Raw genomic sequence first — 24936 nt, 5'->3', positions numbered from 1 at the left:
AAAGAACAGCAACTTGGCCGCCAAGGAAGGCGACTCACGTCCGGGCAGGAAGAAGCCGGTTTTGCCCGTCAACACAAGGCGATTTGAGCCAGACTGCCAAGGAATAGGGGTGGGGGGTCGAGGCGGGTTTCTCCCCCGCCCCCCTCCGCCAACACACTGACCCTTGAGTGAAAAATCCATTTTCAGCGCCCAGTCTCTCCTGCCAGCCCCGTTTATAGCCCACATCCCGGAGGGGCCCAAAGGGAAAACGAAGCAAAATAGCCCAAATGCTTGGGAAGATTTTTTCTCTCTCTACGGCAAATGAAAAAGGAGGGTCCATTTTGCCCCCGAAATTCTTCTAGCGGAGAGATCCCCAGGCAGGTAAGTTAGTTCTGGACACAGGGCGTTTGGAATAAAGGCGGATAGAGGCGGCGGAGGGGCGAGGGGGGGGGGGGCTAATTAGGAGGGGTTCTTTCGGAACCTGCTGGGCGAGGGTAATTTCCCCTGTGTAGATTCCAAAGACTGTTACAGTCTTCTCGTCAGACTGTGGACACCTGTGTCGGCGCCGCCAAGCCAATACCGCCACGAGAACCGGCCGCGAGACCTGCTTTATTACATGGTCATTTCATCCCAGTCCTCCGACATAGTTACCTACAGCCACCTTGATCTTCCTCCCCTCCCCCCAAAAAGTCAGTATTTGAGATAAAAAGCCATGCGTCTCCCTTAGCGTGTGTGTATTAGGGGCATCAAAACTTGGCTTAACCCCCCCCCCCCCCAAACAATCAGCTATAGCTGTCGAGCCTAGAAATCGAATACAAATGAAATAACCTGGGGGGAGCGGAGGGGAGCGGATTGTAGAGTTCTCACCACTATTTACGTGCCAAAAACTTTCCTCCTGAGCGGCTGTATGTGTGTGTGAGGACGGGAAATTCCTAAACTCCTCATAGAATCTTCATCAATAATCATCAAAATACCAAATCATTCGCGAGGTTTTACTTTCAGCGTTCAACAAGTGACCCGACTGTTGGTTTTTTAAGCCTTCCCACAGCCACCCTGACTTCCTTCCTTCCGGGCATTTCTTTAATGGGGCTATTGATAGTGGTTTTCTAATCCCGGTCCTGCCAGGGGAACAAGAAAGGAGGTTTAGACTTGAAACTATGCGGTCGTTTCAACGGGACTGCCAAGTGCACTGGCTTCGGGAGAACTAATCCAGTTTTGTGTCGCCATGTGTTCCTCCCCACGCGTATAACGCCGAATCTCCATAGAGCTTAGATAGATCGATGCAGGCTTGTATCAGAATCACGCTTTAAATTCAATTTCCTCTCCGTTTTATAGTTCTCTACAAACAACGCCGGAAACCGTGGATAAAAAAAGACTTATTAGCGCAATCGACTTATTTAAACAAATTCATAGAGCAGAGTCCTGACTGAATGCCCCACTGAAACTAACCCGAGGTTGGCAATTTGAATATTTTTATTTAAACAGATGTGTGTATGTCCTTGGTTGTCTGAGTCAAGCAGCATTTCTAACGTGGACCGCGAAGAAGTCTTAGAAAGTTTTAAACCTCTTGCATCGCCTGGAGCCAATGGAACGGGGTGAAAGTACTAGAAACAAACAAACAAAAAATACCAACCTGAAAATAGTGAAGGCTGTGTTGTTTCCAAGTTTTTTTGGTAGGTTACTGACTGGGAAAAACGGGTTTAGACTCTGATTCCTGGAGGCTACATGTGAAACAACTACTAAACGTTTAATTTGGGAAAGTTAAATGTGCACGTACAGATTGGCTGCTCATTGGATCGTAAAATAAGTTTGTTTAAAACATTTTGGTAATTTACATTATTTAATGACAATCAACCTAATGTTTCCTATATTACGCTGTACCTGCTGCTAAATTACTTTTTAAGGCTTAGCCACCCTGCTACCGCTAATTAAAGAATATTTCAATTGACTGAGTCAGTCAGTATGCAGCATCTGCAGAGACCCATAAAAGGTTTAAAAATAAAGTTTGCGGGTTTTTTTTCACGCTGAGAGCTCGATCCTGCCAAAAGCATGAAAGATTTTACTCCCGTGAGCTGTCCTAGGGCTTGCTCCAGCGACCCAAGTTCCGCGCTGAATTTCGGAGTTCATATGACAATGGGACCACAATTGCATTTGAAACTCAGCGGTGTGTGTGTCCCTATTGGCCGCAGACACAAAGCCATGCGCCTCGAACACGTTAAGGACAAAAGAAGAGAACCAACAAAACCTGAAGGATGCTGCTGAAATAAAGTGTAGTGCTTGTGCTTTGCTGCAGAGGAATATTGAACCTTCCTTGCAAAGCGTTTACACACACACCTAATTCTGCTCTTTAAGTACATGTACCACGGAGAGCAGAATTTGCGCCGACGTTTCGATTTGCTTAATTCTGAAGATGGGGGGGAGGGGGAGCCGACCCTGCCATTCTGACATATCAGAAATGGCACGGATGCTAGAGATTTTATTTTTAATCCGGAAAATGACTAAATCTAAACCATAGTTTTAGTCCCTGGACACCCATTTACTGACAGCTGCTTTTCAATGTGTGCAGATGTATGCCGGGCGGACCCAAATGGCGTATCGAATTGAGTTTTGTGACTCACTTATCTGGACCCCCATCGATATTTTTTTTTAATCGCTCTTTTCTTTGAATCACGCTGACTTTCTCTTGTTACACCTATCGCCTGAAATGTGAAGGGAGGAGATTAGACAGAGGATTTGTGTTTCATGGGTGCGCGCGTGACAGCAATCTCTCCTTTGCTTTGTGCGAATCTTTCCTGCAACAAGGGGTCAAAGATGACTAATAATCATCATTAATAACGTAATACATTGTTGACGTGTAATTGCAAATCCACAAACATTTGGCGGGAGCGGGGTCGGGAGCCGGTAAAATACCTGAACCTTCCTTTCGCTCTTTTTAAATAACTTGGCCACACATTACAAATTGCTGGTGTTTCTTTCAATTTTGCAAGGGAGATATGGTATCACCCCCCTGAACGTCCCCCCCCCTTTGCCTCTAGTCCATGCGGGAATGATATGACATTGGAGATGGTTTTCACTGGCCCTTGCAATCATACATAGCCCGTGGACATTTGGAGCCACTTTCCCTTCCAAATTTTGGAGATGAAGCGGGTGCCGCTCCATTGTCTCTGACCCTGGTTTATTTCATTGCACTCCGTGTATTAAATTGCTAATCTCCATTTGCGATGTTTCGAGTCTGTATTGTAAAGCCAGTTCTCGCAAAAAGTGAGGCATTTGCTCCGTTGTTGTACTCCTGCACAGCAGTGAATGGGCTTTGCGCTAGTAAAAAAGAAAGAGGTAAAAATATACAGCCGCGTAATACACAGGCTTCTGTTTTTAATTTCGTTCCTGGGGTGCTAAATCATGTACAACTGCTTGTGACTGGAAAAAAATCTTGCTTATTCCATGTTTTACAGAAAAGTATAACTCCGTTTCGTTTATCTTGGATTTACTACAGATACCTGGGTTCTGTGAATAATAAGTTAGCAGACTGTTATCGACTGTCTAAATTCCTCTGAAGTGGGTTCAGAGAAAACCATTTTTGTTTCTTTTTGAGTGGACAAATTAGTTGAGTTTTCTGGTTTTCTTAAAGAGCAGAAAATGTAATCTAAATTTTCCAATTTCTTTCTTTCTTTCTTTCTTTCTTTCTTTCTTTCTTTCTTTCTTTCTTTCTTTCTTTCTTTCTTTCTTTCTTTCTTTCTTTCTTTCTTTCTTTCTTTCTTTCTTTCTTTCTTTCTTTCTTTCTTTCTTTCTTTCTTTCTTTCTTTCTCATTTGCATCAAAACACAGTTACAAATGTTTGTTTTATATTTGGCGGAGGATACAAAAGCTGTAGCTATAGCTGGCAGCTGGCTAGCTGAAAAGGGTGGAAAGGAAATGGGAAAAAAAACCTCCCTTATACTAAATAACAGAAGCTGAAGCTGGAAAAAGAGATTCTTCTTTTGACCAGAGAGCGCCGCCTAGAGGCCAGTCGAAGTGTCAGCTGCACAGATTAGACAAGCCAAAAATTGGTTCCAAACCAGAATGAATAGGAAAAAAATAGACCAAAGATAAATGGGTGCTAGCAGAATTAACAATTCACTTCTCATTGTGACAAATGCCTAAATACAGCCAAAGCAAATCAATTTTGGGAGAGGGGAGGGCGGGCTACTGTTTATTTTTCTTTGTTATCGCGGTTGTGACAGTGTGGAGAGGTTTCATAGATAAAACTTTAAAAACTTATCCATATAAAAGCAGTAAGCGCCTTCCATATGTAACACATGCTGGGTGAAAATACTCCACAGCTCTTAAGGAACGGATGCCAAATACTCCAGAGGCTATTTCTGATGAATGGGAACCCTGACAAAGTTGTCATAAAATGGAGCGCGCTGAAGGTCTAAATAAAGCACCAGGAAATGCATAATGAGAACCTGAGAGTTAAACACGTGTATATAGAAAATAGATCCATGCACAGATATACATAGATAGATATATAGGCAAGTACACTCATCTTCCCTTGCCTATTCATTATTTTAGCAGGAACCTCATGGCGAGTGGAACTAGTCCTATAGATTTAAATGAACTCTATAAGAGAGCTAGCAAGTATGTGATGTCTGCATTTAAAACATTCTGAAGAACTTTTGCAACTGCCAGAAGGGGGAAAAAATCCCATTACTTGAAAATATTCCATCTGAAGGCTTAAACCCACTCTATAGCTTATGTAGTTTTATTATGCTTATTATTCTTAGCATTATACGGTGCCTTACTTATTTTAAGCCTGGTCGTGAAATTAAATGACACATGCAAATTTGTCTTTCATACTTATCTAGGTCGTTTTATGTCTGTAATTGGGTGGGGAAGTCTTTAATGGCCAAGTTTGAAAGCTGAGTTATAAACAGAGTCTTCCAGTTGGTTGTTTTGTATAGACGGAAAATCTACTCTGGCAGCTTTGAGAAAGGCTAATGAAAATGTTTGGGCTAGTGGGTTTCACTTTTAAAAAACTCTCGGGAGCAGATAGAATTCAATCTACGAGGCTGTGAGTGACAAGTGCGTGAGTGGGGGTGTGAATTATTTGTCACTGACACGCCAATAAAGTTTTGTCGTAATATAACTTTTACATTTTTTTGCAAAGTTTTTTGCCCCTCGTTGAGTGTCCGGACTGTGATCCAAAGCGACATGATAGATTTGAAATAAAAAGGACATATTTATTTGAAATCGCAGGCGATGACAAAGATGTTGTTTCTATGTCGTAATTTTCAGAAAGAGAGTTTGTATTGCACACAAATAAAAAAAATTAGGATGCTTGTTTTCTGAACCTAAATTATTTCTCTTTTTATAACGTCGAATTGGATGGTGTTGCCGAGCTGGGTTTTTGGTTTGTTTGTTTGTTTGTTTAATCTGTGTTGTCTTTCTATTCACCCCCTCATGTGATGGAAACTGAAGTTCAACAACGGGGCTAAGTTTTATTGTATTTCCGGTACAATAGATTTATGTACCACCCGGTCCAGTCTTTTAAAGGCTTTGCAAATGAAATGAAGCTAAGTTATAGTCAAGTTTCAGGCACCTCCTTACATCTCTTGAACTCGGAGTTGTTGTAGTGGGCTGGGTTTGGCTTTGTTTTCCTTCCAAAGAACTTTTAAACGCTAGGGAACTTGTACTTTAAAAACCAGAGCTATCGGTATTTATTTTCTTTCGAGTGAGTTTATTTATTTAATCCACATAGAGAAGAATACAACATCCAAGGTAAGACATATATTTTATGACATTTAAAAATGATGGCAACGGGAAAATTGAAGTAGAAAATCTTAGTGTTGTATTTTTAAAGAACTCTCAAGGTAAATCGTTTCACGTGTTAGACTTCTTGATACGTTCTAAAAGTCTTCTAAGAATTAAGGAAATCTCAGAGAACATTGAATCTCAATAAAAGTTCTTAGTGGTCTGTTATCCAACCATCTTCCCCCACCTTATCCTCAACTTATTAGGTTTAATTCTTCTTTATAAAATTAGTAATTATTTTAGATCATCACCATAAACATATCATTTATATATCCAATGCCAAAAAAGGAGCAAGTTTATATAAAGTTGAGAGGTTATAGTTATAAAATAGATGTGGGGATGCTTTTCTTGTGCTGATGGATTCAAACTGTTCGAGAAAAAAACTGGTCACGTTATCACTTTTTAGGAAGTGGGAGAGAAAACATTACTTATGATTTTTAGATTTCCGGAATTGACCGATTTTGTTTGATTGTTGTTGCCTGCAGGAAGTTAGTCAAAGATTTGTTTTATTTTGAACAAAAATCAGGTTTTCAAAAAGTATTTACACATGGGAAAAGATGCTTTCAGTTGTTTTTATGAAAGGCTGTAGGTATTTTTGTGCTATATTTATTGCTGAAGCAATCGTTTGTTTCTCAAAGTGAATAGTATTTTACTGTTCCTCTAGTCTATTTGTAAATTATTTGTAAACTCCTGCAGGAGAGATCCGTTCTAGACACTGTACATAGGAAATAATCTGAATAGGTATTTCGTGAAATCGTAGGGGTTTTTTGTCTTTGAAAAGATCCTTTTGTTGCTTTTGTTTCCTAGCAACTGTTTTCTATTATAAAAGTTCGGATTGCAAGTGATGTCAAGCAAAATGGCCGCCCAGGCGCCTTTCTTGGTAATTTTAGCCTTTGACCCAGGAATGAACTAGAACTGCTTTGTGAATTAGGTAGTTTCATGTTGTTGGGCTTCTAGTTTTTTAAACACAAGAACATAAAACTACCTGATTTACGCCAGTTATTCTCCTCGATTTTGTTTATTCAGGGCAGTTGGATCAGAGGGACATGCTAGGTACGGTTTTATTTATTTATTTATTTATTTATTTATTTATTTATTTATTTATTTATTTATTTATCATCTCACATCACCTTTAGCACCTAAGGATTAAGCCAATTGACAACAGCCCCTATTACTTTTTGCAATAAAATAAGCCCCTGGAATTATGCATGCAGGGTTTGAGAGCCCCCCCCCCTCAAAAAAATCCATTTCAATGAAAGAAAGTATGATGAGGCACAAAACAATTAGCAACTTATAAATGGTTCCGTCCTGCTACTGCCCAATTCAATGAGGTCGGGATCCTTTGTCGACAGGAGTCTTGTTAAAAAATAGAATTGCTTGGTGCATACAAGCGGAACCACGTTTCTGATTTCTGGAATAAGAAATCCACATCTAGGTTTACACTGTAACATATCTGTTCAGGGAACCCAGTAAAACTCCCTCCTTTTTCCTTCTTCAGTTGCCCATGTTATTTAATGATGTTCATGATAAGCCCTATTACAAAATCGCAAACAAGTGTAACTTTCTATTTCAGTTATTTCACTGTGATCATGCACCGTTTCAATGATAACATGCAGTTGTCTGTGATTTCTCCTGGTCCTTCTCCGCCGCAATTAGAAATAGACACGATTGCTAACTGACTTTGTGAGTTTAACACAATGTACAACTCAGAAGATTCTACTTAAGTACTCCAGCGGCTATACTGCGAGGTGAAAAAATATGGATACAGATAGTTTCCCACCTGTGTGGCTGTAGTTCATTGGCCTTCCAATGAGCACTAAAATAACTTTGTGTGTGTGTGTGTGTGTGTGTGTGTGTGTGTGTGTCAGCTTATGGAATGGACACAAGTACTAGTTGGTCTGGAGGGGGGATTTTTTTTAAAGTTTTCTTGCCTCACACTTTCAGTTTCGAATGAGTAAAGGACTGATGTGAAAGCCAAGCTTAGAATATCATCTGCGGTCTCCGCTATAGCCCAAGGATCTCCCACGAAAGCTCATGATACCATCTACATGTTTTGTTAGTCTATAAAGTGCTACCAGACCATTTGTTGTTTTTTAAGTTTATCCTGTACAGACTAACTCGGCTACCCCCTGAAGCTTCTGTGGAGTTAGTTTATTCTAGGGTCGGAATGGTACAAAACGGGTGTATCGCCTTTATGCTTTGAATATGCTTTGTCCCAACAACTGGTAATTGTTGTAGGCCATGTGCCCATCTTGCCGATTAATTTAGCAGCCATTCCGAAGGAGTGTGGAAGGGGAAGAAGAAAATCAGCATAAAACTATTTGCATTCCGTGCTTGTAAGAAGTTCTGTGAGTCTTCAGTCTAGAAACGCGAGTTTTATGTGATCTCCAGAACCTTACCCCCGAAAGGCACAGTCTTGCGAAGTTAATCATCAACGACTAACCTGTCCCATGAACGATTTTGATCTCCCTTGTACCAAGGTTAAAGAAAACAACAAAGTTCGTGGGAGGGAATGGAATTTCCGGCGCTGTAAATCGAGACCAGAATCCGGCCCGCGTGGACTGTACACAGAACTGGGTCTATTTTCCAAAGGGCGGATGGAAGGGGGGAAAAAAGGGGGCCGGGGAGGGGAAAGATCCGAGTTGGGAATTAAAACTAGTGACCATTGTGCACCTGGTTTGCCTTGTTTGTATCTGAAGCGCTTTGTTTTCTTTTCTTTCCAAACCAGAAGGCTAAGCAAGGGCGACTTCACCTGAAGCAGCAGCAAGGTTGGGGGGCTGAGACTGCCAGATCCCTACCAGAAACTGATTCGTTTGCTAAATAACATCAACTCCTGCTCTGCATCCCCACGCGTGGCAACCCTGTGAAATGCAACAATAAACCTCAAATTCGTATTCCTTCGCAACGGCCCAGTCGGCCTAAAATTCTCTCAGCCCCCTTTCCTAGATGAGTCTAAACAGTTGGCGAAGTGCTGTAAAAATAGCTATTTGAAAGAAACACCCCTCTCTCTCTCTCTCTCTCTCTCTCTCTCTCTTTTTTGCAAGGTCTCATGCCATAGATTTTATTGAAGCAATTATTTAACAACCCAATTCTAGTGTGCTTCCCTGTTCCTTCTGACTCTGGGTGGAACCCACCGGCTTTTTCTCACAACCTCAGCGTCTTAATGCCACCTCCTTCCTTCCCCCCAATAATATGTTTGGGTCCCAATTATGTCACAATGACCCAAGACCCGGTTCGGATCCCTCTTAGCTCCTCAGCCCCTCTCCAGAAGTCAAAGAAGTTCCACGGGCGTGAAAATCCATAATCCAGCCAGGAGAGTCGCAGCCCCGCACTTACGTGTTAGTTCATGGGGGAGAAAGACTTTAGCACCCACAATATTGGTTGGAAGATACACTCACTCACACTTTAATTTCCTTCCCCACAGTTTGTCCTTTACAAGGGCAACCAGGTTTCACTGTCCCACGGCGTTAGGAGCGACTACGCTTGCAAACCTCTTTTCAACCCGTGTTTTTTTTAGCCAGAGTAAAGTTTCATTTCTTGGGAAAGTGCCCACATGCGTAAATTGTTTTGCTTCTCTTCAGACCAGGATTTTTTTTTTCTTGCGGATTTTGAACAGACGGCGGTATTCATGCTACGAGGCAGCACAGGAAATGGTAAATAAAGGTAGATCCTTCTGCTTTTCGGCTACAAGAAACTTGATTTCACTTTTTTAAAGAAAGGGACCTAGGGAAGGATAATGATTCTTCGCCCTCCTCATGCGTTTTGCGAGCTGGACTTTCCTTTCCTAACCTCTTAGACTGGTGTAAACGCATCATTCCTATATTCTGTTGGCTTTAAGCTGAGCTTTGCTTTTTGTTTTCTGTCTCCTTCTATTCCTTTCCCATCAGTTATGACACTGTTTGGTTATTATTTCAGGATGAGCGTTCTTCACAGCTGTAAAATGAAGGCGAGGGAATTTGGCATGTGGGGTTATCCTGGGATCTTGCTCTTCAATGTCTGGATAGCTATGAAGTTCACTCCCTATTTTTATTCACCTTGTATTAATTACCCGTATCTCCTTAAAAGAAAAACTACACGACAGGGTGGATTTCTCTTAAAGGAAAGGATATGATACATATTGAGCACAGGCGCCATATTAGCCTTTTGGCTCGGAACTCTGGACCAAATTCTACAATCTTTGCCCAAGTCTGGTTTAAGATAAAATTACTATGGTGGTAAATGGTTTTTTGTTTTTTTTTGGCCCGGAAAAGGAATACCGGGTCAGAACTTTGCTGTCCCCAGAATTTTTCTACCTTCTAAGGGATGATAAGGAAGCGAAATGACATGGAGAAAAATGCCATTTCCAATACGTGGCAACAACAGTTTGTTTTTTATACAAGGGTTAAATATGTTTCCGGTAAGAAATGGGTCTTCTGTTTTTTTCCTGTGCAGATCTTATAAACCAGTAAAATGTGACTGTTACAAAGAGTCACTACGTGGCTATTTAAAACACACTTTATATTGGCTGATTTCCGCATAGAACTTATCCGCCCCACAAACTGATGTCTCAGGGTGAAATTGGGCAGTGGGAGACGCTAGTTAGAAATGACTTCTTCCCCTCCCCGCAAACAATAAATATTTATAAATAGCAACTGGGTTCAAAGAAGCTTTGGCTTTCCAGTCCAAGCCCAAAATATTTAGCATTTTTCCTCACAGCCAACAGGACTTGAAAAAGTTTGGCAGGGAGTCTGAAAACAAAACAAAAGTGTCTCTTCTAGATTTCTGGGAAATAACTGCTCCCGTTCACTTCCTGTGCCCAATTCATAAATGCGCAGCTCTAAAACGGATCCGTCCAGTAAATAAATCAAGCAGGACTTGTACATTATCTGTCCAAATATACCCAAATTACGCCCAGGCAAGGTCAGAATCTCCAAGGAGTTCTCTTTTGCTTCTCCTTATCCAAGTTATTTGCAAAGCACTTAAGTTTTCATGCAATGCGAGGCGTATGTTGTTATCTTAATTCAGTTCTCTAAAATGTACCCCTACCCAACACAGTACAGAGACCAAAGTGCAGCCTCAAAAGGGATAGATCTGATGGTGCAATACAGGCGGGAAGAAGAATAGAGACCACTCTCCATCTATCCCTCCCTCCGCGAAGATACACGAAGATGAAATATGGTGATGTACATTAAAAGTAAACCACTGGATAAACAGAAGCCTCCAAAGCAGCCAAAGTAAATGGATTCTCCAGGTCTCCTTGTGTGGTTTCCATCCACTTGGGATCTCAACCCCTTTGGATTCTGCTTTGGAGACTTTTTAGTTTTAATTTATATACTCCCGAAAATTATATACTCCGCAGCTGACACGCTTCACAATTATTTATAGGAGGCGCTCTCCGATTTTTTTCCCCCCAAGAATATATTTATGACAGGTAAGACATGGCCAATTTATCTTGCAAACCCAGAACAGGTGCTTGGCCTCAATGAATGTTCAGTAGTTTCTTACACGTTCCTTTTCTATCCCCACCGCCGCCGTGGCTACTTGGCCATCATTTATATCATAAACACGCTTTCACCAGCTCAGGAAGTTTGAGCGCCACAATCCACTTACATCAGTCCACTCCTTTCCAAGCTATCATAATATTTGGGGAGTTCCTCCGACTCCCGTGATGGGAGAGATTGGGTTATTTTTTCTTTTTTTAATATCATTTCTGCCAGGCAATAAAAACTGAGAAATATGACAGTGTACGCAGCGGACACATATTTCATTGTTAATAACGCAAGGGGTATTTCCATTTCGGAACCTGTCCGACTCTACGAGGGAAGATTTTTTAGAAAGTTAGAGGGGGGAAAAACAAGGATTATGCAAGGCGCGTGGCGCAAACCTTTTTTTTTTACTGGTACACACTGGAGATTGTTCCTTAAGGAAACCCGGTCCCGCACACTTACCCAGAACACTAACTACGCTTGGGTAAGGAATTCGGTGAGTTGCTCTTCCATCGATTTATATCCAATTGGAACGAAAAGGAGTTACTTCGGATTTACCCTGATGTGAATTTTACCCTGATGAAGGTGAGAGCAGCATCGGAACCAGTGGGAGTCGTCACCTGTACAAATGTATTCACGGCACCATTTCAGGATCCCAGACTAGTGGATATAAACAAAATCATAGCAGGCTCTGCAAACCGTGAAAGAATTTGCGCTTTTGTTGTTATTGCCGGATGCATGTACTGATGGAATTACATATTAAGGGCAGGATTAAATATTTCCTGTCCTTACACACCCACTACCTCGACTTATTTTAGAAAAGATCTAGTTGCTGATAAGAACTCATCTAGAAGTAGACACATGCAAGCAAATGAGACATATGTCACTCACACAGTCTACAGCTTACTTGCTAGCCTCAAATACATTTTATAGGCATTCAGGAAAAATGTAAAGGTTTGGGGTTAGGTTTCTTAAGAGCCTGTACAATTTTCCACCGGTAAAATTGTCTTGTAGAGATTTGTCATGTGTTTATACCTATATCTATAGAACATGAAAGAGAGAGGAGAGAGATTTGTTTTGTTTTCTCTTAATTTGAAGAAGGTGACTTAACACTCAATATCTGATGATTAGTCAGCTCCTAAAGACATGGCAAATGTACATCAGAGCAAATGTAGAAAATATTCTTGCTGCGTAATCATGTTAGCAAGTTCTAGTCTATTCATTGTAACAAGAATTCTGGGTGCAGGGAAGAATTCTATAGAAATCTAAGGAGGAAATTCTATAGAGATTCAAGGAGACTCAGGTAAAGTCCGAGGATAATTTTGCACACAGTCACGCTAGAATTAAAATCTTAGTGTATTTTCCTGGACAGACTGCATCTGACATAATTTGTCTGAACAGACGCTATTTCCGCCAGAGCCCGGACTAGTTGGATCTCCTTAACGCGTGTGTTATTCGTGTCCTGAACTATTAGCAAAAAAGAAAAGCACTCCGTTTTTGTTTTAAATATCATGTTTACACGCAAGTGAATTTTTTTCACACATGGATGAAGGGCTGTGACTGTGGCAGTGAGATAGGGTGTCGAGACGTAAAACGTGAAAGATTCCTTTTCTTTTCCACAGGCAGTAAATTCAAGGCTATAAAAAATCAAAGAAAGCTAATGTAAGTTTTATTAAACTATTTAACCGCCACAAAGCAGGATCCGTGCCACACGGTATTCATCGGCCTTGTACAGTGAAAAGACGGCGTCTGGTTTCAAGCGGTGTGTTGGACTATCTGAGCCTTCGCCATACAATCCAGGGGTTACCCTGTGAAGAGCAAGGAGGTGCACTCTCCCTTTTCCCATGTAAGGCAAACCCAGAGCCCCTACAAACGGAGGGATTCTGCCCCTCTAGTCAAAGTGATTCTGTCAAGTACATTGCAACCATATTTGAAATTTTAGAACTCCGGTTATTTTTCCTGGGTTTACCAATTTCCACCCAGTCCGGGAGGGATAATTCTCTCCAACCAGCCCCTCCCCTAGTTTAACAATGAACGAGCCTCCTTCTCGCTAATAACTAACTTTGCAGCCGAATTAATCCCTATTCCTCCCGGCATGAGGGTTGTTAAAGCCGGGGAGATCCGCGTGTTGTGTGTCTCCCTCCCCCCCCCCCCCGGTATATTTCAGAAGCGCATCTATGAAGGCGTATTCGCCCCGCACTGTACGTCTCGTGGCTTTCGAAGCTTCTGACGTTTTGCAACATTGCATAAACATAAAACAATCCATCCTTGATATGGAATGCAAGGGCGAATGACAGAGCCGCCCAGCCCCCTTCGGCTGCGATTGATTTACGCCTCTACTGACGCTTTATCAGGCGCACGAAAAAAGTTTGACCAATCATTTTGCTAGGAGCTCACAACACAGCAGCTCCACTGTACTTTGTTGGCTAGGAAGTTGGAGAAGGGGGTGAGAGTACAAATCTAGATCTGTCCTATATATTTTTTTCCCTTCATTGAACCGTACTTTGTATGATGTCTGAGAATGTCCATTTCTGGGACTCTTAGCAATTATTATGTCGACTCTATTATAAGTCACGAAAGTGAAGACTCGCCTGCAGCTAAATTTTCAACTGGCCAGTATACCAGTTCCAGGCAAGTTGGCCATAATGAGCAGCTAGAATTCCCCTCTTGTAGTTTCCAGCCAAAACCTCCAGTTTTCAGCGCCTCCTGGACTCCTTTGAATGCACATTCTTCCGGTACCCTTCCTTCGGTCTATCATCCATATATTCAACATCAAAGCGTCCCTTCCGATAACAGGTATCTACGGAGCTGGCTGGATCCCGTGCCCAGAACAGAGACCATACCCGGGCAGGGTTCAGTTAAAGCGGAACCTCTTCTGGGGCACCCCGGGGAAGTCCATAAAGAAGGCGCCCCGGAGTACAATTTAGAAACTTCTGCTGCAAGGGAGGCGATCGTTTCCAATCAAAGGCCCAGCTTCGAAGACAATAAAGTTTGTGAAGGAAGCGAGGACAAAGGCAGGCCAGATCAAAGTAAGTTATAAAAGTGAGGAAGTAAACAGCATAAAAGCGGAGGAGGTGCCATAAAACGGGACAATGCGGAGCAAAGTTAAAATCATGTCTGAAAGAAAACCGCTCGGATTACTGGTGCCAGCCTAAAGGACGGGAACGGGTGGTGGAAAGAGGTGGGAGGACTGGCGGGGAGGGGGGGGAGAGAAGGGCATTGGTGTTATTAAAACTCCTGAAGCAAGGTATAGGCGAGAGCAAACGCAAAATGCTTTCTCCAACCCTGACATGCGTTGCTCCAAGCTCGGAACCCGGGGCATTCCTAGCAGAGGGTGAAAAGAGCTTAGGGAGGGGGGGAAAACCAAATATTGGAAAGGGACTGGGGGGTGGGGTGGGTGGAAGGCGGACGAGTTCACGTGGAGAAGTAAACAGCCCCGATGTCTCTTTCATGCTAGCTGCTCTGACTTACCTTGAGAGATCCAAAGCGGACGGGTTACCTCGGGTTTTCCCCCCCTACATCTGTCACGCTGCCGCTTTCTGTTTGTTTATTAAATGGAACGGGAGGGTTGGAAGGGTTCAGAGCCAGGCTCCCAGGCAAGAAAGGGGTCTGAACTTCACTCGGGCTTGGTGTGTCAGGGAGCAGACTGGTGAGCGGTTCAGCGGGGTCTTGCGCCTCTGTGGGGGTGTTGTTGGCGTGTATGTACAACGCCTGCATGGAGATACAATCAGTATATGCGTTTATAGACCCCCACGTAGATGTACATATCTATTCACCCGCAGCTTTCGATGCACAGCGAGGCGGTTCGAGCAAAAGCGCCTCTCGTACCTGAGTCCTTTGAAAGGTAAAAGCAGGACTCAGCCCGGCTGTAAATAATTGGCCCGGGATGCCCCAAGCTTTGGAAACGAACTTGAGAGCGCTGGGCGCCAAGTGACCGAGCTCTGCCCCTCTGAAGTGGCGGCTGTTAGTTTGCAGCGCGGAGGAGATATTTAATTCTTAATCAGAAGCATTTTTTAAAAAGCCCATCCCGCGGAGTGAGGCGAAGCGATTCCTCTCCTTGAACCGCGCACAAACAGACAGTCCGAGTCTATTGTACCGGGCAGAGATCCAGAACAAACTGCGGGTGAGGTGAATGACTAGGCAGAATTACAACAGGCGGGCGGGTCGCTGCATGCGCCTGAAACCGAACAAATACAAATATTGTCCTCGAAAGTCCTGGGATCCACTTACTTCGATAGGTGGTTAGGACGCTCATTTTGTTTTGGCTCACAGTTTAAAGTTGGCAGCTGTTGACAGGATGCCAACAAAAATTTGCAGCAGAGCTAGAAGCGAGACTGGAGGGTGGGGTTTTTTTCCTCCCAGAGAGACCTTCTCATCAGTTTCAATTTTGGGGGGGAAAGTTTTGCATAATAAGGAAGCTCGTGCCGCCACCACATTGTAATGCGGTGGTTGGATTAAAAAAAAAACCAACCTCCCGTCCCAAATAATTTCTCATTTGCTTCCCTGGCTAGGGGTTGGCAGGCAATTGATAGAGCAACCCAGTCCCCTGTATAAAATGCAACGTTTTTCGAAGATCTTCTATGAAAAAGAGCACTCCACTGCCATTAAAAGACAGGTCGCAGGACTAACCGTATCAATTATTAACAGCGTTCTTCCTCTTTAATATTTAATTCTGCATATTAGATCAAGTCAATTACACTAAGGAAATAGTCGTGCAAATGTGTAAGGCGCAGTACTTACAGTGGAAGAGTTGCAGGGTTATTTTTAAAATATCCAATCCATGTCATTTTACATGGAGAAAGCATTCTGTTGGTGCACTTTATTTATGTATTGGTTACTATAACGCTCCATTGAATTGGTGTAAAGGGCGATGGCTTTATCTCTAGTTTCAGGAGAGGCAAAGGAAGTACAAGGATATAATCTTCTCATTTGATTCCCCTTTGGCTCCCAAGTTAACTAATGGCCAGGCAGTTTAATGCTTACATGTCATCAGTAGAAGTTTGCAAAGCATTTCGCTCCCCTACCCCCAAATATTCCAGCACACCTTGGTGACAACTACGCCAGGTCTATTTTTTGGCACTAGTGCTATTGTGTTGTGAATACACATGATCAGACACGCGGTCCTCATTCTCTATTTCGAGTTTCTGGTGCAAAGTCTTTTTTGTTCTTTACTCTCCACCTCGATTAGATGAAATCACTGGGAAATGTTCTAATGCCCAGGGCCACATTAGCCGAGGAGGGCAGACCGAGTGTATAACGTTGCTCCTTCCCATTGCTTTACTTACCTTTACAAAGGGCTGCTAATACAATTGTGTTTCTGAAAAACACTGACCAGACCTCACTTAAGTATCCCTTCAGCCACCAGGGATGTTTATTGTATTAGGACCATTGCCTGGTACTTAGCAAAAATAGGCCTGATTTATTGAAGCCTTATTCAGAAGTTAATCTATGTATTTTCTGAAGTACAGCGGTACCAGGAATGGGCTAATCATACGCATGCACACCTACCTGCAACCTATGCCTTTAGATGCCTGACTTACTCGCCGTCTGTCTTAATCCACACTTGTGTGCCTGGCCTGAGACCCATGTACACACACATGCATCTGTACATGTAGAGGCCCCGATCCTGAAACCACTTTAGTGCTTAATTGGAAAACAATGGGGCCATTCCAAGGGCGGAGGAGGGGGTCAAGTTGAGCACTGGAGTCATTGTTTGCAGGATCGGGGTCCTAGACATCCACCCTGGACACAGGTAGGTGTGTGTGTGTGTGTGTGCGCGTGCTTTTGTGAACATGCATGCTTTTCACGTAGCCTTGTTCTGGTAACTCATATCTCAGTGGCCATTTGTCCATGTATCCAGGTCGGAATATTCGATGGCCTTATTGATTAAAAGCACTCTGAGAAGCGAGGAGTACTGATCTTGCTGCTTGTCTTTCAGCCAACCCAGCGGCCAACTGGCTACATGCCCGCTCCTCCCGGAAAAAGCGATGCCCTTACACCAAATACCAGACCCTGGAGCTAGAGAAGGAGTTTTTGTTCAATATGTACCTCACCAGGGACCGTAGACACGAAGTGGCCAGACTCCTCAACCTGAGTGAAAGACAAGTCAAAATCTGGTTTCAGAACCGAAGGATGAAAATGAAGAAAATGAACAAGGAACAGGGCAAAGAATAAGAGGCAGGAGGCAGATGCATCTTCCTCTCTGTGTATGGGAGGCAGCTTCCGAGCTCCACTATTGATCATAAATAAAACACGTGGGTTTTTTTTTCGGTTCCACCTTGTCAAGCGGGAAGTTCTGCTTAATCTTGCCAGTTAGAAAGCTACTCATGTGCAGGGGCAGCTCCTGATTTGGGACACATTATGGGTTTTGTTTTTAGGGCCCCTCCCCCCATCCATTGTAGACCTAACAGGCCCATAGCTGTGTCTCCATCGGGATATGTTGCCTCGATTTTCTAAATGAAAGGCAAACAAACAAACAAAATCCAGTAACTACACCCACCGTGTCACAAATAACCATAGCCCATGACACCCCCCACCCCCCTCTTTGTAACCACATGATGGTATCTCTTACTCCAGCCTCACCACACACCCACCTACAGAAACTGAAGTGGCAAAGAAATCAGACAATTTACTAGAAGACAGACACGTTCTTAAGAATTGAATTAAACTGCGGCACATCATTTTTTTCCATTCACCCACTTTATACTGATGTACTCGGATTAATGACACTCCATTACCCCACTGCACCTATGTTTTTATTATTCTAATTCTTATTCTTTCAATCTCTCTGTGGTGGATCAGTGATTTTGACCAGGGAACATAGTATAATCTTAGAAATAATTCTCCCAAACTGGTAGTTTTATACTGGGTCGTTTAAAAAGCCTATCAGAATGAAAGTGTTATTTAACAAAAAATAAGAACAAAAAGAAAAAAAAGAAAAGAAAAAAGACAAAAAAGACAAAAAAAGACCCCCTTCCAACTTATTCTTAACTTTTAGAGGAGAAAAATGTCATTTTTCTAGTTAAAAACAAACAGAAAACAAAACAAAAAACCCCTACCTTAGTAGATCTATAAGAGAAGGTAAAGTTGTATTCTTAGTGTTAGAGTATTTATAATTTATTGTGGAATGAATTTTCCTAAGGAATTAGGTTGGTTCAGAAGTAAAATGCCCGGGCTGGTGCTTGTCCATGTTCTTCCCCGGAAATTTCAGCGGAGAAGTTTGTACTTGAATGTTTGCTTCTGATCTGCTAGAAACGAATGAATCACGTTTTACATTTATCCCCTTGTTTACATTTGGAACACAAGGACCTTCTAAGACGTGCTGTGGCAATTTCACACGCAAAGGGACACTGGTTGGGTGACATAAAAGAATTGTGATTGTCTTGTGGTTGGCTTTTTATTTTTTATTTTTTGAGGTGCATTTAATGTAACAAATATGTATCCTAATTGTTTACAAAAGAGGCCTCATTTCATGGTGGAAGGAACGGAATTCTCATCTGAAAGATCTCATGGAGGTTTCTCCAGACCATCCAACCAGGATTGTGAATCCCTTATCTCTCTGTAAGACTTAACTTTTTTGGGGGGGAGGGAGGGATAAGAGTGGGAGAGGAGTGGGAGGAGGGGGAGTAACTTTAGTACAAGTTGACTGACTATATGATGGCTGTTGTAAAATGTGTCTGTGATTGTGTTTCTGTGGACGCTGAAACTTGTTTTATGTTTTCAATGTCTCTTTGAGTATACCTTGAGATCTTTCATTGTTACTTTTCAAAGAGAGACGACCAGTATCGAAATAAACCTATCTTTTTTTTTCGTGTGCACATTTGTATACCAAGCTACCAACAGTCTTTCTAGGAATAACACAGCGTATGGTGGCAAGTTTAAATAGAAAAAGAGAGAGAGAGAGAGAGAGAGAGAGAGAAAAGAAAGAGAGAGAAAAATATATTTCTGGTGGTGTGTGAGCCAAACAATACAAATCTAATTTCATAGAGGAGAAAACTGATTGTACTTTTAGAAAAAGATTTTATACTACTTTTTTCTGCTGATAAGAGATTGCTCTGTAGAGATTGGAAAGTGAGATTTACATCTTCGGCGCATGATCCTGCTTTGCAAATTATCCAACGGTGCTTTTCTGTTCGCTGCAATTGACACAAGTTTCGTTTTCCCCCTTCAAAAAAATCTTTCCGAAACCAGACCCGAAAAAATTTAAGCCCATGTTTAATCTTTAAGAAGCTTTTTGTTTTTGTTTGTTTGTTTTACACTTTCTTGTGTCAAACTTCCCAACTTTAAATGCTGGGAAGCCTCAGCGGATTTCGTCTAACCTAACGTCACGTTGGATGGAAATTTTCCCTCGCAAAAGAAATTCCAAAAACCAGGGAACCCCCTATTTTGAATTTTAAAAAAGGGGGAAAAGATCATTATTCTTAACCTGCCTTTACTTTCAAAATCATCTGAAATGAAACGTAACCAATGGGCACGTTAAAGTTGCGGGTTCTGTGTGTTATATTTAGTTTTTCCTGCCCTTTTCCATTGAAAGAAGGACGAATATTTCTAAAGCATAGCATTAACGAACTGAATATACTTCCTAAATCAGGCATGTGGAGCCAGACTGGTCCGAGACAGGCTTGTGTAAACACCTACTATTTAAAAACAAACAACCGATCAAATCTTAACCATAACTTTTAATCCACTTGTTCTACCTATTGGACTTGAGGCTACAGCATCCTTTCCCCCCTGTCCTTAGCTTTGTGGATACCTTTAAGGCAACAGTGAACTTATGCTTTTAAACATGGTAAAATGTTACTTCATTTTGGTAGAGGATTTGGTTTGTTTGTTTTTAAAGAACAAATTGTTGGAAAACCTGACTTCTGTTGCACGAGTCCAAATGTATTTTCTACGGATGTTTCATGTTCCAGAATAAAAATCGATTTTAGAACCATAATACCTATATTTCATTGTGTTCCACTGCTTTCCCTAAAAATTCGGAAATATTTTCAGTGTGTTTCCCTGAGTTCAATAGTGGTTCGTTAAATGTACTATAAAGATAATTTTTTTAGCTTGTGTACGGGGGGGCGGGGGAGGAGAAGTGTCCATGGGAGAAATGAAATTAATTATTTTCTACTGTTTCCATTCTAACCTACTCCATTCCTAACCAAAACCATTTTGCAAAACATTTTGAGTCTTTCCTTCTGGGGTTAGATGCGCAGTTATTTTGTGTCTACGTAGTCTACAATGCAGGAAAGATGAGTGGGGATTTTTTTTAACTTTGCAAACGAAAACAACAACCACTCCACCTTTGGTTGGATTGTTCACAGCATATAACACTTTTTTCCTAGGGCTGGATAAGAATTCACTATAACCCCTGACATAAAAATCGTTTTGCACGTTATGTCTTACGCTGCAACATAAGTCCTTGGAAAGTAAAACAAACAAACAGACCCAAAACGAGACCCTAAAGTTCAGGACAGCTGGAAATTGAGAAATACACACAAGATTCCTCTAACGTTGTTAACATAAAAAAGAGTGCTCTAAAAGGCGACATTTTACTTAAAAAGAGGGGGGACCTTCTTCTATGGGGTAGCCCCAAGAAAACAAAAGAAGTTAAACGATTTTTGGAGCTTAGTGGAGAAAGAGAGGAAGGGAAGTAACTTGTCATAAAAAGATAAGTGCAGTGTGCTGCAATAAAAGAATATGACCGCTATAAAACTTTACAGGGTATAAATTTCTGAAGGTTAAAGAACTAAACGGCTGTAAAACAAACAGTGCAAGAAAACTTTCAGGAGCTCTTAAATTACTACAACGACTTGGGTATGTGGGGAAACCCAACATGTAAATACTCTTCTTTCTGCTTCAATCACATACAAAGTTTTTGTTTAAAGTCGTCCCCCCCCCCCCAAGGGTGGAGGTGGGGGGAAGGGAATATGTTAATTCATTCTTCTTTATTCTTTCCTTGCAGATGCCGTGAAAATCCAGCTTTCTGGATGCTTCCCTTTGTTCTTTCTTTCTTAGCAATTCCAGGCTGCCAGAATCCCCGAGCCATTAACTCACAACAACAACAACACCACACACACACATACACACACACACAAGTTCTGGCGAGACGTCTGGGCTTGGGAAGTTCTTTATCTGTTTACAGCCCTACCCTTCCCCCTCCAGAGGAGAATGCCCAATTGTTTAGTCTCGGGTTTTGAAACAATAGTGTGTTTCAAAAGTAAATCCATTCTCCCCGCTTTATTGCTCCTAAAACGACTGGATGATGGGGGTACTTTGGAGAAAAAATCGGTGTCTTGCTTTTACTTTTTTATCACCACCTATCCGCAGAGTTTCACGAACCGTTTCCTGATTTCCAAGCTTCACCCCTCCCCCACAAATAAGTCCCCCCCCAACCTTTCCCCGACTCTTTTTATTGGATTCATCTGTTTGTGTAGCTAGGTTTTTTTAACTCATACGGTCGCTAGATGGCGCTATTGCTCCATGTTAAAAATCAAACGCGGGTCAGTTCTTTAATACTAAGGCTATTTAATAGCACCTTGATTTCACTGGAAACAACAAAACTTGTATATTTCAGAAGAGTATGAATAATCCTGAGAGATAAAATATAGGGTTAATTATAGCAATTTTGCCCATTTTATAGGTTACATCTATTTTGTCCTGAGAGTGTAAATTATATGAAATTCAAATCTGGAAGGTAGGACAATTTGGGATGAAACCATTATCTATGTTAGACATTTATAAAAACAGCTATTTTGTCGCCTACCGGTTAGTTCGGTTTGTTAGAAAACAACATTTTCATGAGGTTAAAATGTAAGGAGTACATTTTCAAAAATGAAAAAGAAGGAATGGAAGATTCTTTTAAAAAACAGAGAGCATATTTTCAAAATACATATATGCAGTATACTGTCTCATTTGTTTATTTAAAATTGTTTACATTAATAGACATCAAAGAATTTACAAATAGCACGTCTGTTATGGCTATCGAACCGCTGTACTTTTGTATATTTGCTCAATGGTTCCATTACACTGCGCATTGATTGTTTTCTTAACTGATGTAAGAAAATATAAGAAGGAGCCTAAGTAAAGTATAAAAAAATTAAAATAAAAAAATAGTTAATTTACCGAGCTGAAATACTTTAGAATGATTCCACTGGCCCAGCAACCGTAACAATATGAAAGTTTTGTATCTATAATTTCATTTTCATTAGAATCTTTCCCCTCTTCAAATTAAGAAGCAGTAAAATCTACTGACGCAAATACGTGTAAGAAAGAAGCAAAACCAAGGAAACACAGGCACGCAATTTTAATATAAGATTTTTTAAAAACACTTTTGTACCAAAACATTTTCTGGATAAATACTTCTCTTCACAAGCGCAACGAATTTATCCTTTTTCAAGACATCATTTTCCAGAATGGAATGTAACAAACTTAAAAAGATACTTTACCAAAAGTAATCGTTTTCGATGCAGAATTTAAGAGCTTGCTTATAACTCTAAAATTTAAATAGTTGTACATTGTATTTAAATATTCTAAAAAACCAATACCCATTGAAACAGAAATACCTGCAAAATTAATGGAAGTCCATTTTATACAACCAATAAAATGCAAAATAATGAAAAGTTATGGTATCTGTAGTAAGATTTTTTTCTATGTGATTTTCTAATAAATCTTTCCTCTACTGGGTATTTATAAATTATCTTCTCTCTCTCTCTCACTCTCTCTCTCTCTCTCTCTCTTGTTTTTTTCTTATAACAGAAACATTTTCCTTTCACCAGAGATCACTAGTACAATATATGGATGATTTAGGGCCAGCCATTGATTTCTGATGCATTGATGAGTTAGTACTACATCATGACCATAAAATTCTACTGCACTTGCTAAAAATATTAGCTTCCAAGATTCCAACAGAACTGCCCCCTTCTCTGAATCTTTTCATACCAATATCTGAGTTTATAACATGTTTCATTTTATATAAATCTATGCAGACAGAAGAACATCAGTTCCTTTCTGAAAATAGACTATTTATTTGGGTTTTATTTGTTTGTTGTTGAAAATAATCATTGTAATTTTTCAACCACAACAATAAAACCCCCGAGATGTTTTACTCTGTTTACTCAGCCGATCTATCTATCTATCTATCTATCTATCTATCTATCTATCTATCTATCTATCTATCTATCTATCTATCTATCTATCTATCTATCTATCTATCTATCTATCTATCTATCTATCTATCTATCTATCTATCTTCAACGATGAAAACAAACTGTACTCAATCGACAGTAAAATTGTCTGGACAAATAAAACCTTAACTTGTGTTTAGAAGGAAAAAACCTTAATTATGCTTCTGCAAACACTCCAAGAACAATAATTACATGAAAAAGATTTTGGAATAAGATGAAATTATTCCTATCCGAAATAGAAGACAAGTAATAGTAAGGATGGTTTAAAATGGTTTACAACTTTTATTTTCTTTCTTTCTTTCTTTCTTTCTTTCTTTCTTTCTTTCTTTCTTTCTTTCTTTCTTTCTTTCTTTCTTTCTTTCTTTCTTTCTTTCTTTCTTTCTTTCTTTCTTTCTTTCTTTCTTTCTTTCTACTGTCTGTTTTCAAGATAGTATTTTATGCACAATAATAGGCTTTATTTTTTTCTTATTAGCCTTTTGGAAGCAGACGATTGAAAATTGTCTCAGTTTCAGGCTGGGCGCGAAATAATGTTTTATTCCCCTTTCGTGTGTAAATATAAGGTAGTCGGATAGAATGGAAAGCAGTTTATGTGCAGACAGGGCTCAAAGAAAGATACAGATGTACAGAATGTCTCTTTACCTCCTATTGAAGTTGAAAGATTGAAAAATATAGCATGGAAGAATAGATGGAGTGATAGGAGGGAGTGCTGATTGTTTAGAAACACTAAGAAGCGCTTAAGTTGGGAGGGATTTGTGTAGTTATTATCTGAAATATGTTTCAGCAATATTTGCTGACTGCGATAAATGAATTTCAAAATCTACCCCCTGTGTGTTTATATTGTGGAAAATTGCAATGCTAGCGTGTTAGGGATAACTTTGCTCGGTTGTTCCCAAATGTCAATAAAAGAGAAAGTCTTTCCATCTCGTTCGCCCCACCCCACCCCCGCTCTTCTTCCTTTCGCGTAAAAAAAATAAAATAAAAGTTTAAGCTGGTGGGAGGGGGTGTGTGGAGATGCGGGGCCAGGCATCAGTTAATGCCCATAAGGGTTCTGTTTTGGATGTGATAAGCGAAACAATCCTTTAGGTTCCCATCTTTTCCAGCCACATCTTTAACACATCCTCTACGGTGGGAGGGAAAGAGGAGGAGATGGGATGGGGGGCGGGGGGAGTGAGCCACAAAAAGTCAATGTTATAGATGAAAAACTATAATCATTTTAATTCAATATTGACACCCCAGCATCTTGCTATAATGCGAAAGGTTCCAATCGAACCCTCTGCTTTATAGCAGTAGAGGAAGGAACTCGTAAAATCCTAACAGCTTTTATGTAGTGCGGTATAAACAACAACAACATCCCCGACTTTATGGCGTTTTATAGTTTGTTAAGCAGTTTACAGCCTTTTTTGGGGGCTATTACAAATGCAATTCCCTTCATGCGATAGTTAAACCTTTATCAATAATAAGGAAATTGATCATTAAAATGTTAAATATGACTACCTCGTTTGTTTTAAAATATGTTTAGGATAAGAAGCT

The 24936-nt window shown here is 40.9% G+C and overlaps 1 protein-coding gene across 1 annotated transcript; it reads left to right on the top strand.

Moving 5' to 3' along the window:
* On the top strand, positions 1–20179 carry HOXB9 (homeobox B9). Its single transcript, XM_006120458.4, has 3 exons — positions 1–360; positions 8497–14262; positions 17172–20179. The coding sequence occupies exons 2-3, from the start codon at positions 13755–13757 to the stop codon at positions 17405–17407; spliced, it is 744 nt and encodes a 247-aa protein (XP_006120520.1). The 5' UTR covers positions 1–360; positions 8497–13754; the 3' UTR covers positions 17408–20179.
* The last annotated feature ends 4757 nt before the right edge of the window (positions 20180–24936 follow it).

Source organism: Pelodiscus sinensis, chromosome 29, assembly GCF_049634645.1.
Source record: "Pelodiscus sinensis isolate JC-2024 chromosome 29, ASM4963464v1, whole genome shotgun sequence".
Taxonomy (NCBI): domain Eukaryota; kingdom Metazoa; phylum Chordata; order Testudines; family Trionychidae; genus Pelodiscus; species Pelodiscus sinensis.
Note: the sequence above shows the minus strand (reverse complement) of the source record. Positions and strands in the feature narration are given on the sequence as shown.